This window comes from Echinops telfairi, unplaced genomic scaffold (genome assembly GCF_000313985.2).
Source record: "Echinops telfairi isolate 266 unplaced genomic scaffold, ASM31398v2 ScPeMD7_655;HRSCAF=1070, whole genome shotgun sequence".
Lineage (NCBI taxonomy): Eukaryota > Metazoa > Chordata > Mammalia > Afrosoricida > Tenrecidae > Echinops > Echinops telfairi.
Window position 1 is genome coordinate 17,924,265 of NW_022104553.1, and position 18,745 is coordinate 17,943,009.

At 56.2% G+C, this 18,745-nt stretch overlaps 3 protein-coding genes across 6 annotated transcripts in view; 1 reads left to right on the forward strand and 2 right to left on the reverse strand.

Annotated features, from left to right (window-relative positions):
- RPS9 (ribosomal protein S9) overlaps positions 1-425 on the reverse strand; it is a 5,385-nt gene extending 4,960 nt beyond the window's left edge. Inside the window, exons 1-2 of the mRNA XM_045292454.1 lie at positions 369-425; positions 20-141 (exon numbers count right to left, since the gene is read on the reverse strand). Coding sequence (XP_045148389.1) covers positions 20-116 — 97 coding nt within the window. The 5' untranslated portion in view covers positions 117-141; positions 369-425. The remainder of the gene's footprint in view (positions 1-19; positions 142-368) is intronic.
- A 3,762-nt stretch (positions 426-4,187) lies between these two features.
- Positions 4,188-10,264, reverse strand: TSEN34 (tRNA splicing endonuclease subunit 34). Of its 3 annotated transcripts, none has more exons than XM_045292453.1 (5): positions 10,128-10,264; positions 8,465-8,711; positions 7,698-7,926; positions 7,285-7,521; positions 4,188-4,666 (listed from the first exon to the last, which is right to left on the reverse strand). In XM_045292453.1, the coding sequence occupies exons 2-5, from the start codon at positions 8,705-8,707 to the stop codon at positions 4,479-4,481; spliced, it is 897 nt and encodes a 298-aa protein (XP_045148388.1). In that variant the 5' UTR covers positions 8,708-8,711; positions 10,128-10,264; the 3' UTR covers positions 4,188-4,478. The 3 variants fall into 3 exon arrangements, with proteins under 3 accessions (XP_045148388.1, XP_045148385.1, XP_045148387.1); XM_045292450.1 differs by having other exon boundaries at positions 7,285-7,542; positions 10,128-10,263; XM_045292452.1 differs by lacking the exon at positions 10,128-10,264 and adding an exon at positions 9,559-9,583 and having other exon boundaries at positions 7,285-7,542.
- Positions 10,265-10,887: 623 nt separating this feature from the next.
- Positions 10,888-18,745, forward strand: part of MBOAT7 (membrane bound O-acyltransferase domain containing 7) — an 18,932-nt gene continuing 11,074 nt past the window's right edge. The window contains exons 1-5 of one of the 2 annotated variants that reach the window (XM_030886247.2): positions 10,888-11,519; positions 12,542-12,620; positions 12,753-12,882; positions 14,090-14,216; positions 17,871-18,061. In XM_030886247.2, coding sequence (XP_030742107.1) covers positions 12,545-12,620; positions 12,753-12,882; positions 14,090-14,216; positions 17,871-18,061 — 524 coding nt within the window. In that variant the 5' untranslated portion in view covers positions 10,888-11,519; positions 12,542-12,544. Of the gene's footprint in view, positions 11,520-12,541; positions 12,621-12,752; positions 12,883-14,089; positions 14,217-17,870; positions 18,062-18,745 lie in introns of those variants that run through there. The other variant, XM_030886248.2, reaches the window with a different exon arrangement.

The window sequence follows — 18,745 nt, forward strand, 5'->3', positions numbered from 1 at the left end:
CAGGCCCGCTGGCACTCACCAATCAGCTTCAGCTCCTGGTCGAGCCGAGACTTCTCGAAGGGTCTCCGCGGGGTGACATAGGTCTTCCGACAAACCCAGCTCCGTGCGACCGGCATGCTGGCTCCGCTGGCTCGTGTGCGCCTGCGCGAGAGCCGGGAACGTGAGTAACCCCGACGGCGCCTGCGCAGTCCTACCACGCGCACACCCTATAAGAGCCGAGCGCCTCGTGGCGCCCCGAGTAAAACTCAGCCCCCACAACTCGGCCGCCCTCCTCTCTAGCCACCCTCTTCTCGCTCCCAGGTTCTCTCTCTAATGAGTAAAGTTCGAAAATACAAGTCCCTCCGAAGCAGCCCAGACCGACAACTCACCTGAGTACCGGCCCCCGTGGCAAAAAATAGAGGCGCGCGCGTCGCTCAGCCGCGCTCTTATAGGAACGACGCTGCTGCGTGACGTCAGCACGCTCGGCACACGGCTGCGCCAATCAGAAGAGGCGTTGGCGGGCGGAAAGGCAGTAGAGATGCGAGGGTGGGCTAGAGCGGCTTGGCTGCCTGGGCCGGAAATGTTCTTCCTAACGCAGGGTGGGAAGGCGGAGGACCGCAGGAGTGGGGCAACGCTTTCAGGGTCTGTCCCTGGTTGTCCTTGTGGAGCGGTTCCTAGTAAGGCAAACATTTTAGCTATGTGTATACCTAAGAAACCAGATGACAATATTTTCAGCACCCTGGAGCGTTCCCTCGTACTCCTTTCCAGTCAAAACTCAAAAAACAATTAAACCTCTGCGATGGAGCCCATTCCGACTCAGTGACCCAGAGGTGCCAATCTTCGGTCCTCTATGATATTATATATTAATATATATAATATGATGTATTACCATTATATGGCATTAATATATATGACTATGAAAATTATCGGGTGCGTGTTAAATGCAACGATACATACATGTATGTATGTACATATATATATGTTTTAATGTCATTCACACTAGCCTTAGTGCAAGAGATCAGGGTAAGGACCTGCCTCTGAGTCGCGGTATAAATGTTGGAATAATTAGCTCCACATTGAATTCCTGTCTCCCTCTGAGAAATAGGTTGGGGCTTCAGGAACTCAGAGCTCCATCCAGCTCAGATGTCCCATTGAGTCTATGAGCAAGAATCCTCCTACCTGGAATGTCAGCCTGAAGCCTCCCCAAAAGTTGGTCCTCTTGAACCCCGGCTGCCTACCTGCGTAGGGAGTGGGTGCGGAAGCCAGGGATTAATCGAAATTTCACTTCAGCGATTTGCCTGCGGAATCACAGCTCACCTTTCCATCTTAGTCTCACCCCAGTCTTGCTTTCCTTTTGGAATGATGGTGATGGTGATAAATATATAGGTAGCAAAACAGCTCCTTTCCCAGTTCCACAATCCTCACATGTGCCATTCAGTGGCATGACGACCTACTCAGCATGCTCGTTCATTGAAGACAAAGGTTGCGGGAAGTTTGGCAGAAAGCCTGCCATGCCTGGAATCATTTGTCACCTTGTGTCTTTTTTGCTACCTCTAACAGTTGATTTAAAAAAAATTTATCTTCTTCAATGTGCACCTTATTCATTCATCCATTTATGCAGCAAACTTAATCATCACCACAAGGAACCAGTCTTCTAAATCGTGGGCTATTGTTGACACTCGAGTTATTAAACGTCGACATGCGTAACCAAGTGCACATCATTACATTGTCTATAAATGGTCTCCGGTGCAGTCTTCGAAACCTGTCTCTGTGGACTGAGCACATCCCGAAACAAGCTCTGATCTGCCCCTAAAAAGTGTTCCTCGCTCTGGGCTCTGTAGCTAAGAGATATTCCCATCAGTCCCCTAATCCAGGAGTGAAAACGCTTCATCATCCTCACTTACTGCCCCCCACCTTTCCATTAGTATTCCAGATGTGTCCATTTTATCTCATTCCTGCTTCTCCCTGTCCCCTCAGGTCAGGATTCAGTTTAGGCTCATGGCTTCCCTCTGGGACCACAGCATCAGCTTCCTCCCTGGCTCCACCTTCACCTCTGCACAGCCTCTTCTTCCCTCCACCAGACAGACTGACAGGTAGATAAAGGGGTGTGCATTTTATTCAGACACATGGCTACTTCCTATGTTACGGAGTAAAACTGCTGCTCCAGAAGGACTTCTTGGCTGTAATATTCATGGCAGCACAGGGCCAATCGATGGGTTCAAACTGCCAGCCTTTTGGTTAATAATTGGCTGCTAACTACAAAGTCAGCACTTCAAACCCACCAAGTGCACCGTGACAGAAAGCTGAGGCTTTCTGCTCCCATAATGATTTACAGCCGCAGAACCTCACAGGAGCGCCCAGGGGCTGGGAAGGACGTCGGACTGGAAACCTGGGACAGTCATCCGAATTCTGGCATTTGGGGGCACGGTTCCAGGGTCCTGAAGGAGGTTGGACAAGGGCAGCAGTGCTGATTGGGGCACAGCCCCCCTTCCTGGAATTTCAACCGAATGGAAAGCCAGAGAGGCAGGCATGTATTTCTTTTCTCTAAAACGAACCAAACCGATGGTGAAGAAGCGGACAAACTTCATGCTGATGTCGAGTCCGGTCGGTGGCCCTGTTTGAGCTGATTCTTCTGGCCGGCTGCCCTCACTCCTGGACCCCAGGAGGAATCAGCTCAGAAGGCAGCAGCGCTGCATCGAGACCCCAGGCGCGTGCGCTCTTCCTTAAAGAATGCTGCACCCTCTGATAGACCTCATGAAAACAGCAGTTTGGGCGTCCTCGCACTCAAATGATGCGCCTTTTCCATGTTCTTTGAGTTTTGGGAACAAGAAGAAGTCTAAGGGGCCAGATTGGGGATGCAGGCTGGATAGGAAAATGCATCAAGAGGACCCCTTGGCAATCCTCAACAGTCACCGCCCCCTTCTGAGCTGACCTTCGACCATGAACAGAACTGGCCAGCAGATCCTCACAGAAGCCACGGTTTCCATTGGACCTTTTTTCGAAGGCCCTTTCGTGACACTAAGACTAGTCTTAGTGCATTACCGACAGAACTTGTCTGCAGCCATTCAGTGACCCGTTTTTGGTTCAGACTCATAGAAGCCCTGTGTACAACAGAGCGAAACACCGCCTAGTCCTGGGCTCGCCTCCTGATCATGTCTGAGGCCATTGCTGCAGCTACTGTGTCAGTCCGTCTGCCCAGTGTCTCCTTTTCTTCACTGGCCTTTCACGTTACCAAGCATGACGTCCTTGTCCAGGGGCTGAGTTGAAGTCCTAGAGGGTTTACATTGTAAGACATGAAAAAATAATGCTTTATAAATTATCAGGGGTTCGTGAGGGAGGGATGGGCAGGAAGGGGGAAAATGAGCTGATCCCAAGGGCTCAAGTAGAAAGAAAATGCTTTGAAAATGATGATGGCAACAAGTGTACAAATGTGCTTGACACAGTGGATGGATGGATGGATTGTGATGAGCTGATGAGCCCCCAATAAAATGATTTAAAAGAATCTCACAGGAGCAGTTGAACTCTTCTGTCACTACGAAGCACAATTGCCTTAATGGCAGCGTATGCACCTTTTTGTTTGGAAGGAGGGAAGGGGAATCTTTGCTTCAGATTCTGATTTCCTATCCGGGTGATGAAACAAGGCCAAAGGGCCTTGTGGCTGAGGACTAGACAAAAGTGTATCTGTAGACTTGGCTGAGAAGAAGCTATCAGAGAACTGTCTCCTAAGCATTTCTACTCCTGAACTGTAACCTGTGAAGTGCCCTACTAAGGCCCAGAATCATGAAAATGATCTGTGAGTTGTGTGTGGCCATAGCAGTCAATTACTGAACCCAGCAGAAATACAGTGTGCTGTGGATGGGGTGGCTGGTGTCAGAACTGTCAAGAAGGTTGGAGGGTGGAGGCATGAACAACCTCCGCTTCATAGGAATCGGCCTTTGACTGATGTTGACTCTGTTTCTCCTTCATGGCAACCCCGTGTACAATGGGATTGGACCATTGTAATTCGTAGGATTGGCTGATTTTCCAGAATTAGATCTCCGAGGCCTTTCTTCCTAGCCTGGAAGTTCTACTGGCAACCCTTCCGCATCCCAGGAGCACACAGGTCTCCAAGGTGGTGTCTGCCTTTGAGATGCACTGGCCTGGGATTGAACCAGGTCTCCTGCACAGAAGGCGAGCATTTCCCCCAAGAATTCAAGCCAGGCTTGCCATGTATGCAGTAAGTTTATTGAGACTTCCCGGGAGCTGGGCCCTGTGGAGAGAGTCCTGGAGCGCAAGGAGCGGCCAGCGGACGAGACCAACTGCTGGAAAAAGGTCACTACAAAAAGGATGCTGCCAGCAAGTGCTCTGGGACAGGGAGGGCTATCGGGTGTAGTGCTTAAAGAACTGGAGTCCCAAATCTAACCGGGGAGCGAGGTAGGAGGGTGCTCTAGCTGGCCACGCTTGGCGACGTCCCGGCTACCTCTTGCTGCAGGCAGAGCCGCCTGTCATTGGCCCTCGGCTCACTGCAGGCTGGCCCACTGCAGGGAGGTGTACACCACCTTCCCGTCCGGCTGCGGGGAACACAGCAGCAGGGTCTTTCTGACACTGGTTCCGAGGCGGCCGGCTGAGACCAGGTCCTGGAGTGGGATGGAGTCCCCAGCCGCCCAGCACTGCGCGATGTAGTGGGCGTGGAAACGGAGCGGATCACCTAGGTGAGAGAGAGAGAGAGAGAGAGACAGGCTCACAGCCAAAAGGTCCGGCTTGAAGGATTGTGGACACAGCCACCGGCTGTAGACCGGAAAGCGTCTGGGGAATGGCTATCGCACGTGGTGCGATCAGGAGGGACCGGTCAGTCCCTGGTGAAGGCCTTCGGGCCTGGGAGGGCCCGTGAGAAAGAAGCCCCTCAGAGGGATGAGTGGACACAGTGGCAGCATGAACAGTGGTGAGGGTGCTGTTTCTTCCATTCTGCAAAGGGGCTACAGGAGTGGGGACAGGCTTGGTGGTACCCAACAGCAGCATCAAGCTTTTCAAACCGACCCTGTCGAGCCCAGGGACTCCCCCTCAAGGCATCTGTCTCCTCTGCCCTTTTTGCTGTCAGGTCTGTTCCCTGGGGGTTTGTAAGCCTGTGACCTTTCAGATGGCCAGGCCTTTCCTCTGGGTGGGTGTGGGAAACACCCCAGGGTGTCCCCCCCCCAACATAATTTATGCCAAACCTAAGGTGCCCTTTGCAAACACTGACTATACACTTGGGAGATCAACTGCTTAAAGGTTATCTGCCTGAAGGTTGTCACCCATCGAAGGTCGTCAGGCCCTAAAGTCTGTCCCACCCTAAGTGGGGCTCAGTCCCTTCTGATAAGGATAATGGATGGTCCAAGGTCAACCCAACTCAGGACCAAGGTCAGGCTGCCGTCTTGACTCTAGAGTCCGCCCATCTTGTCACATGTATACCCTTGGTGCCTCCCCTTCCTATTGCATGTACACCCCTAGCTCGTCCCCCTCCTGTCGCATGCATGCCTATGGGACAAGCCCTTCCTGCTATGATGTAATTAGGGTGGCTTGCACATCCCTATAATATAAGCCTTGGTTGGCAATATCTCCGCTCTCTGCACGGATCTGGCTGCTGAGATCATGGCAGTCCTGGAGGTGAGTGCTCGCGTGCGTTATCTTGTGTGATAGCTCTAATTTTACCCCTCAATGACACAACCGTTCGATTGTGGGGGCTGGTACCCCACAGTACACCCACAGGGCAGCCAGGTAAGTCCACCTCCAAAGCTATGCTATAGGACAGAGAATTGTCCCCTAGGGTTTCCAAGGCTGTCTGTCATCTTAGTGGAAGCCAACTGCCACGTCTTTCTTCCACGGAACCGCTGGTGGCTTATACCACAGACCCTGTGGTTAGCTGCCCAGCGCATTACCAGGGCGCCTCCTGCCACGTGTAGAGTCTTATTTCTCAAAGGCGCTAAGTGGCCACATTTGTTGCTGTCCTAGCCCGTGAACCCAGAGCGCAAACTCAGTCCACATCACGAGGAGCTCCGAGGACGGGCAGGGGCCCACCTAATGAGAATGGCCCTACCCGGCTCCCAAATGGGTACGTGCCGTAGGAGGGAGCAGTCCACAGATGGGGTACTCGGCCCACAGACGTTTTCTGAACAGGGCCAGAGGGGACAGTCTCAGCTGGTGGCCCACGCACGCAGCAAAGGCAGGCCGGGCCAGGCCGGCCGCGGCAGAATCATGGGCTGCCGGCCGCGGCAAGGAGGATGCGAGTGTTGCAATAGAGGGCGTCTAGGGGACGTTTCGGCTCCCTAGTGCACAGGCGCGCGATGCTGACACGAGACAGGTAAGTGATATGTGATCAACGGCATGGTGGGAAGCTTCGAAAGGCCCGTGACAGTGACCCAAGTGTGACAGGAAGGTGCTCACAACGTGTGAGTTCACCACCAGAGAAAAACAATTTTAACAGTGGAAGACTCCCTGCCATCAGGGCGATTCAGACTCACAGCAGCGACCCCGGAGGACCCTGGAGAGGTCCTCTGCTCCACCGGGTTTCCAAGACGGCAAACTAAGTGGCACGTGGATTCAAACCACTGCCCTGGTGAGCACTTTAGTCACTGCGCCATCAGGTCAGGGCACCTTTGCAAAATGACCCAACTGCCTTCTTGGTAAGCTTGGGCTGCCAAGCGGTTCCAGCCCCTTCGGGGGTGGCGTGGGGGGGTTCACAGGCTAAGTAGAGATGAGGCAAAAAGACGATGAGATCTAAAACGCGTGTGGGATTGAGAAGGATCCAGGAGCATGAGGGGGTGGGTCCCTGTGGAGTTACAAAGATCTCCTGTCAATTTGCGAAGGGGTGGAGTCTAGCCTGTCAGTCAGGTCGCAGCTTGATGACCTCATTTGGGAGGTGCAAACTGAGATAAATAGTTCACTAGAGGCCAGATACACGTTCACTCTCTGCAAGACATTCCTGTTGACAAGACATACGGATCTGCGCTGATAGAGACAGAGCCCTGGAGCTGGAGGAGCCACTTGGAGACCCCTGCCAGTGCTCAGATGTTTCAACCACCACTAGATCCACAAGACTTTCCACCCACTGGCCTGGGAACCTCCTGCACTCACGTCATTGTGTTGTCTGAGTCTGAAGAGGAATTTATAGACTGGTATCCCACATATGGGCTAATACAGGGCTTATGGACTTGATCTGGACTGGGCTGGGATGGCTTCTCAATATACAATTACTCTTTGACATAAAGCTCTTTCCTATACATATAAGAGTCTCCCTGAATTTGTTTCTCTAATCGACCCAGACTAACACAGTCCCCAGCCCAAACTCACCAGGATAGACCAGGAAGTCGCCCCCAAACTTGCCGGCAGCGCTGAGGAAGAAGCCTCGCTCCCACAGGTCTCTGTAGACGCTGTAGCGCAGCTCGTGGGCAGGGCGGCCCGCGTGGGGCCAGTCTTTGGATTGGATGCGCCAGTCCAGGGGACGAGCCTTGGCAGGTCGAGGCCTGGCCGTGGCCAACTGGACGAGCAGAGCTGACCTGGGCAGGGAGGTGGGCCCGTCTGAAGGCCCTGGTTGGGAAGACGAGGGGCCTGGGTTTGATGCAGAGAAGAGAGAGCCTGGTGACTCCAAGGGGCCAGGTCTTCTGACCCCTGGAGGACCAGGCCCTGGATTGCCCAGTGAGATTCCCACAAGGTCTCTCTTGGGCCCCTGTCCACTGGTCCTGGGCCTCCACCCACACCCTCACCTGCTGCCGTCTCCTCCTCCCTGGCTGGTTGGCTGGCCCTGGCTTCACTCTCCCCTGCAGTGGGGCTCCCCAGGGCTGCTGGATCCTGTTCTAGCTTCTGCTTCTTGGCCGCCTGGCCTTCTGTGATCTTCTCCAGGAGCTCCCGACGGCGGGCCTCCCGGGCCTCCGCTGCCAAGGCACTCTGATCCCGGAGATCTTGCTCCTGCTGCTGCTTGAAGGAAGCCAGCGCCTGAGGACGAGAATTCAGCTGCAAGTCCCGGTCTCCGGCTGGACCTTCCGTTCCCACAGGCCCCCAGGAGCCGGGCATTCTGATTCCTGGCCCCTCCTACTACAAGAACCGGCTGGCCAGGCCTCAACCCCTACCCCAACAGTAATCTACAATCCCACCACAGGAACCGCGGCCCAGGCTCCCAGCCCACCCATCCCCCTTCTCAGGAACCCCAACACTGGGCTTCCAGTGCCTCTTCCAAAAGGAATCGAGAATCCGGGGTTCCCCAGCCTCCCCACCACAGCGACCCCGAGTTTGGGACTCCCAGTTTCTTCTTTTTCAGGGACCCTGAGTCCCGTACAGCCAGCCCTCCTCCCATCACAGGGACTTCGAGCGCAGGAGCAGGGACCCTGAGACTGGGGCTCCCGGACCCCGAGTCCGGGATTCCCACACCTCCCACTGCAGGGACCCCGAGTCCGGGCCTCTCTCCCATTGGAGAGACCTCAAAATCGCGACTGCCAGCCCTCTCACAGTAGGGACCCCACACCTACTCCCTTACCAGGCTGTGGTTGCGGGGATCCGGGTGCGGCACGCTGACCAGGGTTACGGCGCCGATCTCGGCCAGCAGCCGCGCCTCCTCAGGCATCAGCAGCAGCGGGAGGCCCAGGCGCGAGTTCTGGCGGGGTCCACGGGGCAGGGCACCCACCGCGCGACCCCCCACGCCCAGGCGCTCCCGCAGCGCCTGCACCGCCTCGGCCCCCCACACCAGGGAACGGCCATTCGCCACCTCCACCACCAGCATCCTCCTGCAGAGCAGAGAAGCGGTCACCAACCCGCTCGAGGCTCCCACTGGCCTCCCCTCGCCGCTGTCTCCCAGGCCAGGCGGAGCCCCGCCCCTGGGCCTCGGGGGCGGAGCCTCGCTTGCAGCCGGGGGCCACCTGTTGAGGCGGAGGACCAGGCCCCGCCCCTAATGCCTTCGGGCGTTCTAGGAGGAGTTCCGGTCCTAGGAGGCCGAGGCCCCGCCCCCCGGATGCTTTCGGGTCACCTCGCCAAACTTCAGGGTGTTCAGAAACTGAGTCCCCGAACCCCGCCAACACCTTCGAGAGGCCAAGACACCCCGTGGTCTTGGGCCATCCTGCAAACCTTCGGGCTATTAGAGATGGAAACCTCCACCCCTTCACCGGCGAAACGCCTTTGGGCCATCTTGCCAAACTTCAGCTGGTAGAAACAAAACCCCTACCCCAAGAACCCCTTGCCTTCGGGCGGTGCCAGAGGAGTTCGGAGACCCAGGCCCCATACCTCCGGAGACTCCAAGCGGGATCCCTTGAGACCCTCAGTTAACACTCCCCGGCCTTTTCCTACACTGATGCACAGCTCCGCCAGCCTGAACGCACCCCGTTTCCCAAAGCAGACGACACCCCCCTAGATGAACCCCACAGGCGAGGGCCCTTCTGAGGTCAAGGTCCGGCACACTCCGAAGGCCAGCCCTTCCCCGCACCGAAGGTCACAAGGTCTCCACCCCCGCCCCCCCAATCAGAATAACCAGCTGTCAGCAAGAGGACCCCAAGTGTATCAGAGAACTGTGCTCCATGGGATTTTCGTTAGAAACATTGCCAGGTCTTTCTGCCGCGCCACCGTTGGGAGGACTTGAACCTCGAACTTTTTGGGCAGCTCAGCACATTCTGAAATTCACCACCTGGGAACCCGGAGCCGCACCTTCTTGGGGAGGCTCGGTACTTAGCTCCGCCCCTTGCCCCACGTTCCCAGTCCGGTTCGCACGGTGTGGAGTCCCGCCCCCACCCGAAAGCGAAGCATTGGTTCGCTCGAGGCGTCGCTCAGTCTAAAGCCCCGCCCATCCCGAAAGTTAGCGGTTTGTGCGTTCCGAGTCGTAGACTGGACGCCACAGTCCCGCCCCCTCCGAACGGAAGCGCCTCACGTTCGGGCGTTCTCGGCTCCGCTCGGCCAAATCCAGAGCCCCGCCCTCTCCGGACGCAAGCGGCCCCGCGTTCCGGAACTCTCAGCTCCACTTAATTCCCATCTCCGAAACGCTAGGGGTTCGGAGTTCGGGAGTTTCCGGCTTCCGTCCGTCCCACACCTTAAGGCTCCGCCCCTTCGGGTCGGAAGCGCTCCCCTAGTTCGGCCATTTCCGCCCAACAGCGAAACTAGATTCCGCGGCCCGGTCTCCCGCGCACGCCCTTAGTCCTCTGGTCGAACGTGCTCACCCGACTTGAGAGAGCTCAATGCGCGTTGCTTCCCTTCAGAATGCCTCAGCCTGCCACCTTCTAAACACCTACACGCAGCTCAGGCGGGACCACTCTACGTAGCGTGCCACCCACTGCTTTCTCCACCCCCGACCTTGTAGCCACCCCCCTCACACACACACACACACACACAGACGTCAATGTCCGCGAGCAGCCACCTCAGCGAAGCTAGAAGTCTGGCGTCGGGTCCCAAAAGGTGAGCCCCTATCCCTCCACAAAGCCCACCTTGGTCCCGCCCACTCATAAGCCCCGCCCGCCGCAATAGCGACACCGCTGTTGACTTGGAAACAGGAGGCTCCTTACCCTAGCCCCGCCCCATGTGCAGACCCGGGGCCACGCCCCCTTTGGCTCTGGACATTTTGAAAATTCCGCCTTGCAAGATGGCAAAGTGGTTAAGCGTTAGGCTTCGAACCTCAAGGTCATCAGTTCAAAACTACCAACGCTGTGCGGGGGACAGGCGGAACTTTCTACTCCCTATTAAGTATCGGAAACTCGCAGCGTCGCTGTAAGTCAGCATTGACTCAATGGCAGTGAGTTTGGTTTGGTTTGTGGGAATAAACCTACAGTCCCATCAAAAGTCCAAAAGTGCTCCCAGGAAGGAAGATATGGCAGTCTACTCTGTAAATATTACAACCTTGGGGACACGATGGGGCAGCTATAGTCTGGCGCAGAACATGACTACCGAAATGGTTTTGGTTTTTTTTTTTGGTTTGGTGGCCTTCCTCTAAACTGGTGGCTCCGTCTATCTGTAAACCTGAGTCACGTGGGCTCGACCATCTCCGAAGAAAGCCGAAGCATATCGCCCCGCCTTCACCCAAGCCGAATGCCTCAGTTCCCGACTATCCCCGAAGTCAGCTGAAGCTTGCGGCCCGTATCCGAATTGAGCTGACGTCCCCGACAATAGCCGAAAAAAGCCGAAGCTTGTGGCCCCGCCTCCGAACTGAGAGCTCCAGCCCCGACTCTGCCCGGAAGAATCCGAAGCGGTCGGCCCTGCCTCTTTCCGAACGCCCAACTCCAAGCCCCGCCTCTCCCCTCCCCGTCAGTCCCCCTTCCCTGCGAACCGAAGGCTCCGGCCCCGCCTCTTCCCGCCTGGAACCCCGCCCCCTACGTGCCCGCGGTCTGCGTCCCCGCTCTGTAGATCCCGGACCGCGGGTCCAGCGGCGGACTCGCACTCCCAGGGGACTCCTTCCCTGCTCCGCACGGAGCCCTGACGGTGTCCGCGCGCCTGGCCCCCCCCGAGAGCGGAGGCGGGGGCCTGCGGGGCGTGGGAGGCGTGGCCCGAGCTGCTGGACCCCGCGGGCTGGGGACTGATCGGCCGCCTCCTGCCGGCGCGGCGCAGAGTCGCGGGCCCAGGTGGGTCGGGACGCCGGGACAAGCGTGGGGTCCAGAGGGTGGGGAGGGAGTGTTGTGGATCCACGGGGTTCCGGGGTGCAGAACAGCCCCGGGAGCGCGGCCGAGCACAGGGGTGTCGTAACCGCCTGTGGCTTTGCGGGGGCCGGGACCTGTTGGGGCTGTTGGTGCTCGCTCATTGGGGTGCAGCTAGGAGAGAGAGGCCAGGGTCGCCAAAAAAGAGATGGACAGGAAGCTTGGTAGACGGGGCTTGGTGACCAGTTGCGTGGGTTCTCAAAGAGGGAGGGACTGGGAGTTCAAAAGCGGGGGGCGGGGGTGGGGGTGGGGTCCAGATTCCTGGAACCTGGAAGATGGAGGGGCTGGAAACTCGTGGCGCTCTAAAGGTGGGGTGGTTGTTTCTGGTGTCTCAAAAGAGGGGGAATCCAGAAACCTAATTTCCGTGGGGGAGGGGCTGCCCCTATGAGAAGGTAGGGGTGTGTGGGAGCGGGAATCCCAATTGCAGGCAAGAGAGGGTGCTGGAAGCTTCTGAGGAGGAGGAGACAGGAGGAATGCCCTCTTCGGGTCCAGAACTGGGGTCTGGTGGATACCTGGGTGCTCAGATGGGCGGGGGGTTCAAAACAGGGTCCAGAACGCAGAAGGGGGACTGCCAGGGCTGGATTCCTCAGCTCTCAAAGGGGAAGAGGGAGGCCAGGAGAGAGGTTGTCTCTGGATTCCCATGGAAGGGGGAGTCTAAAACCGGGTCATCCATGTGGGGGGCAAGCATGGGGAGTCTAGACATGGCTTCTAGACCCAAAGGAGCAAGCGGGCTGGGCCCCGGATTTCAGCATCCCTGAAGGAGGAGGGGTTTAGATGCCTGAGGTTCTTCTCAAAAGAGAGGCGCTGAGGGTGCCATATAGAACCCTTGAAAATGCCCACCTGGGGAGCTGGCTTCCTGGGTTCTTGAAGAGGGAAGCACCCCGCCCCATCCCCCCACCCAGCCCTTGATTGCACTTGCGGGTTCTCACTGCCTTCCCCAACCCCCCCAGACCATGTCGCCTGAAGAGTGGACCTATCTAGTGGTTCTTCTTATCTCCATCCCCATCGGCTTCCTCTTTAAGAAAGCTGGTGAGTCAAGTTCCCTCCCCCAGTGGAAAATAAGGGAGGGGCTGGGTGGGGCAGGGCATAGTGTGGGGCACTGAGGGGGGGGGTGTCCCCTGGAAGATTCCAGGCTTAGGCTGTCTTTTCTCCCTCCTGCAGGACCCGGTCTGAAGCGATGGGGGGCAGCGGCTGTGGGCCTGGGGCTCACCTTGTTCACCTGCGGACCTCACAGCTTGCATTCTTTGGTCACCATCCTCGGGACCTGGGCCCTTATTCAGGCCCAACCCTGGTGAGAGCTGGCCCGGCAGGGGACAACTCAAGCCGGTGTCCCTGTTTCATCTGCTCTTCATCCTCTCCTGCGTTTTTTCTGTGTCCTGCCCCCCCGCCCCCTGCAGTCAGTTAGGCGGTTGGCTTCTAACCACTAGGTTGGCTGTTCAAACCCACTAGCAGCTCCACAGAGGAAAAGATGAGGCAGTCTGCTCCTATAAGGAGAGTTACAGCCTTGTCCACCCTATGGGGCTGTTCTACCCTGTGCTATAGGGTTGTCATGAGTTGAATTAGACCCGATGGCAGTGGGTCTGGTCTTTTTGGGGGGAGACAAGGGGGTCCCAGTCCTCATCATCCCTATGTTTGAGGGGATACTCCATCATCCCTGTTCATATCCATCCTGTCTCTACGTCTCTGTTTTTGTGTATCTCTGTCTCTGTGTGTTTCCCAGTCTTTCTTTATATCTGTTTATTTTATTTTTAATTTTATTAATTCAGATTTAATACATATAATATATGATTCCACACTTGAACCACATCAAGTAGAATTGCACAATTGCAACCACCGTTTCCAAACATTCTTTTTCTGTGTGGACGCCTTGACATCGTCTCCCTTTCACCACACCACCTCCTTGTCCCCCTGGTTCCCCGAACCCCTTATTCTACTTGCTGTCCCTATAGGTTCATCAGTCCTGGGTTTCATATATCCCCAAGCAGAAAAGCATGTAACACCTCCAATGACAACACCTCCGAGATTACACCCTAATATAAAACCCCAAAATATAGAAACATTTGGAAACCAGATCAGGTCCAGCCAGCGTCCTAGTGGGGACCTGCTGGCAAAGTTTTAACGGTAAAAGCCAGATTTCTGCCTTTGATCTTCTGTTTTGCTGTCTCTGTCTCTCACTCTATGTTTGTACAGTGTCTGTTTCTCCAGATTTGTGTCTCTGTTTCTGTGCCCTCCCCCCCCATCATGAAGGTCAAACTAAACCAAAGACTAAACGGCCTTCCCCAGAACTTTCACTCAACCCCTTCCCCTCATCTTCTGCCCTTTCCTCTCCCCCGCCTCCCAATCTCTTCCACAGCCCCATCTGTCCCGCCCATTGCGTCCCAACGCTCCGCCCATCTCTCGCTTTCTCTCCAGGGGAGGGCGGGGCTGCAGGTTGGTGTACAGCTGGACCTGGTAGGCAGGGGAGGTCCAGGCTGAAGCCCTTCCCTTCTCTGCCGCAGCTCCTGCCACGCCCTAGCTCTGGCCTGGACCTTCTCCTATCTCCTCTTCTTCCGTGCCCTCAGCCTGCTGGGCCTGCCCACGCCCACGCCCTTCACCAACGCCGTCCAGCTGCTGCTCACGCTCAAGGTGCGTCAGTTGGGGCCTGCCCCTCCCACTGGGGCCCCGATAAGGGCCCTAACTAACCTCCAACTGGGCAGGGGTTTCTGGGTTCACTTCTACCCCCTTGGGTGGGGGCGGAGCTTCTCTTCTAGATTACGGAAGGGGGTGGGACTTGCCCTCAGGCCACCCAGGGTGGAACTACACCTTTCAGGCACCTTTATAAAAGTCTTTGCCTTTGCGGGTCCCTAGTCCTAGGGGAGTAACAGCAGGTGTCAGAGGCGGGGCCGGGTGCTATCCCAGCCTCGTTCACCCTTGTTGTTGGGGTTGTCAGTTATGGTCTCCAGCATTGTGACTCCTGGAGACACCCTCTCCTTCCCCCAACCCCCCTCTGCACAGAGCTGTGCCCTGGAGGTGGTGGCCTTTCAGAAGCAGGTTGCCAGGCCCACTTCTGTGGCACCTCTGGGTGGTTCGAACCACAAATCTCTCAGTCAGTGGTTGAATGCTTACCTACCTGCCCTTCAGCTTACCTACCATCCTACAGAGTTTGGAAACATTGGGTTCAGGGCACAGAGGCTCTAAGCACCTGGCAGGGCCCTGAGACTGTGAGTGACAGCAGATTCTCAGGCCTTCATACCTACCAAGCCACAAATGAGCTCCTACTGTGTGCTGAGCACCTACCAAAGCACGAATGAGCTTCTGTGTTCTTGGCACCTGCCAGGCCATGAATGAGCTCCTACTGTGTGCTGGGCACCTATCAAGTCACGAATGAGTTCCTACTATGTGCTGGGCACCTACCAGGCTATGAATGAGCACCTACTGTGTGCTGGGCACCTATCAAGCCACGAATGAGTTCCTACTGTGTGCTGGGCACCTATCAAGCCACGAATGAGTTCTTACTATATGTGAAGCACCTATCAAGCCAGGAGTTCCACTCTGCTACACACCTACCAAGCGGTGAGCTCCTACCTGTGTGCAAGGGAGAGGGCCAGCCTGCGAGGTCAGCAGCAGTCTCTTCAGGCCTTGCCCTTCAGGGAGGATCTCACAGAGTAAAGCTGTGCTCCACCGAGGCAGCAGCCCGGGCCATTTCGGAAGCAAGCCTGTCTCCTGAGCTGCCCTGGGTGGGTTCAAACCGTCAGGCTTATGGCTGGTGGTCAAGGGCTTAGCCATTTACACCACCCAGGGACTTCTGTCGCTAAGGAAGGGGCTAAAACTGTAAAAACCAAACTAAACTTACTGCCATTGGGCTGATTGATTCCAACTCCAAGAGACCCTATGTCAGATCCAAAGCAGGCTGGAGATCCGGAACAGAGCTCACCCTCACATCCCCTGCCAGCCTCAGGGATCAGAAATGCAACCAGTGTGACCCTGAACCACAACAAAAAGAATTATGTACACATTGAAAAAAATTAAGTAAATGGGGTGGCGGGGGGAATAAGAGACCCTATAGGACGGGGTAGAACTACCCCTCTATTTTTCCGAGGCTGTAACTCTTTACAAGAGTAGAAAGCCTTGTCTTTCTCCCGAGAAGCAGCTGGTGGTTTCCAAGAGCTGGCCTTGGGGTGACCAGCCCACCTGGTAACCCACTGTACCCCAAGGATGCCTAAGAAATCAAATACAAAGAGGGGAGGGAGCTGCCTTTTTCCATTGTGATAGGTGAGCCCACGTGACAGCCATTGTCGATCCGTCTCCTTGAGGATCTTCCTCACTGTCACCGACCCTCTAGTTCACCAAGCATGGCGGCCTTCTCCACGTCCCTCCTGACCACACGTCCAGAGTATGTGAAGCCAAGTCTCTATCCTGGTCTCTAAGGAGCGCTCTGGCCGGACTTCTTCCAGGACAGATTTGTTGGTTCCTCCGGCAGTCCGTGGTCTAAGCAGTATTCTTCCCCAAGCCCTCCACAGACACGTGTGCAAATAGACAGGAATCCAAGACGTCTGACTTGCCCTTTCATTGCTTCCACTCCGGCCCCCATAGGGTCACCTTGACTCACTGTCCACTGTGGTAGAGGCGGGTGGGTGTGGGTTTGGGATTTAGGGGAGGCTCTGGCCCAGGGCACCTCCTTGGGTGGCGGTGGCAGCTCTTGAGGAGAGACGCTAGAAGAGGATTCGCTGGGAGAGGATGGTGATGTGTTTCATCATGTCAAACCTAAAGTGCCTGGCAAATATCCAAAGGAGCCCTGTGGTCAACCGCCAAAGAGTTCTTGGTTGGAACTCATCCACCTTTCCACGGGAGAAAGGAGACCAAGGTTTACTGCCTCCAGAGCCTTTGGGGGGCATTTCTCTTCTGTCCTACTGGGTCGCTGTGAGGTTGGATTGACTTGAGGGCAATGGGTGTGTGGGTGGGGTTCGGGGTATGTACCCGAAAGAAGGGCAGTGAGCAGCTGGACGACTGGGTCAGGACCTGAGCTGGGGTGAGGGCCAGACGGGGGGAGCGGTTTGAGAGTGACCCGCCAGTATGTGATGATTTCCCTGAGGAGGGAAAGAGCCCTGGGAATAACCGCCCCCCAGAGGCACGGAGAAGCCATGACACCTGGTCCAGTTAACACTGCAGAGGGGGGGCGTCCTGCCCACTCACCCAGAGGCCCCTCGGAAGAAAGGCCTGGCAATGCGCTTGCCCCAGAACCAGCCGTTGGAAACCCTGGACCTCCAAACCTACCGATCCCCGAGACTCCCGGAACGCGCAGCCAGAAAGCTCCTGACCCAGAGCTCTTTTAAGTGCTGTCACCACGGGGTGCCCTTGACAACAGGCTACAAGGGAGGGAGAGAACAAGAAAGGGGTGGGGAGTGTGCGGATGGGCACACCATCCCGAGGGAAGACGTAGTCGGTGTGACTGCACGGCCTATTGGAACTGTTGGCCCTGCGGTTATCTCTGGCTGGTGGGCCCTCCGCAGCCACGGGCACAGGTAAGTGGGAAAAAGAAAGCTCTCCGGGGCACAGTTCGATCCCGGGGCGCACGGCCGTCGTGAATCGGGATCCACTCAAGGGAATGGGTTGCTCCAGAGTTTTTGCGATTCTAGAGCCAGAGGCGGGCTTGGTGTGTGGGCTGAGCCCCATCCCCACCACCCCGCGGGAAACCTCTGATGTGAAAGATTCAGAAGGAGCCCTCGTGGCCCAGTGGGGTACTGCGGTGGACCGCTCACCGCAGGGTCAGCAGTTCGAAACCCCTCTGCGGGAGAAAGGCAAGGCTTTCGACCCCTGCAAAGAATGATAGCCCTGGGAACGCAGCGGGGCAGTTCTATTCCGCCCCGTGGGATCGCGCACTATGAGTTGGCAGGGAGTTTGCGTCTTCGCAATGGTTTGTGATAAGCGAGTGATGGGCATCCAAACATCGGTCTTAGTATGGCTGTGTTACGTTAAAGATGTTTGCATGTAGCTAAAACTTTTCTCCACCGGGTTGTCTAGACGTTGACAGGCACTGGTCAACGTTCCATACCAGCCTCACCTAATGGTTCCAACTTAGGTACAATTTCAACTTACAGACAGATTTGTGCTGGGACTTGCTTATAACCCCAGGGGGGCCTGCCTGTACAGATAAAATCCCCAGCTTGCCCGTGTCCACCGGCCCCAGGGGCTGCTGGGAGTGTGAGCTGAAGGGAGGTTGGTCATTCGACCAGCTTGAGGAAGGGCCCAGCATCTGACCTTGGCTCCCACATTTCCCTCTCCCACGCCCCGTCCTCTTAGCTGGTGAGTCTGGCCAGTGAGGTACAGGACCTCCACCTGGCCCAGAGGAAGGAGATGGCAGTGGGTTTCAGCAAGGGCCCCACCCTGGGGCTGCACCCTGACGTACCCTCGCTTATGGAGACACTCAGCTACAGCTACTGCTACGTGGGAATCATGACAGGTGAGCGAGCCCAGCCCCCTCTGGGCTGTCTGTCTGCTCTGTGCCTGTCCTCCCCCTGAGCACGGCTCCTCCCCTGTGTTCTCACCCGTCCTGCCTCACCTCTGCCCCAGAAACTGCTTCTCTGAAAGAGAAGACGTTAGTCCCTCTCACAACTCCACCAGGGAGGGGGCTGCTTTCCGCCCAGGCGTTCCCTGTACCCCTTAGAGATGTGCCAGGGTCAGACCGCCCGTCGGGTTTCCAAGGCTGTAACCTTTACAGCGTTGACTGTAGAGTTCAAGTACAATGAGAGGGGCAGTCAAGAAACCAAACATGTAGCACCAAGCAAACTTACTGCACAAAGACCTCTTGTTGGGGACCGGTTAGTCCAGGTTGACAAGAGAAACAAATTCAGACACTCAGAGCTTTATTTAAAACAGCAATTGTATATTGAGAAAACATCCCGGCCCAGTCCAGAGCTAATCCATATGTCCAATACTAGTCCATAAATTCCTCTTTAGACTCACACAGCACATGCAATGATGCTGAATGCAGGAAGATCACAGGCCAGTGGGTAGAAGGTCTTGTGGTTCCAATGGCAGTGGATCCATCTCAGCGCTGATGCAATTCTCCGTGTGTCTCCTCCAGCTCTCTGTCTCAACAGCATGAAAGGAAAGGCAGAGAGACTGGGTCTGCCCTCCCATGAGCTATTTATGGTATACAGTGAACCCTCGTTTAT

Excerpts from the sequence above, each read along its gene's own strand:
- TSEN34 (XM_045292450.1), bottom strand. The coding sequence starts at position 8,707 with ATGCTGGTGGTGGAGGTGGCGAATGGCCGTTCCCTGGTGTGGGGGGCC. Across the intron at positions 7,543-7,697 it reads GGAGGAGGAGACGGCAGCAG|GCCCCTCGTCTTCCCAACCA; the intron begins GTGAGGGTGTGG and ends CATCAAACCCAG. Across the intron at positions 4,667-7,284 it reads CGACTTCCTGGTCTATCCTG|GTGATCCGCTCCGTTTCCAC; the intron begins GTGAGTTTGGGC and ends TCTCTCACCTAG.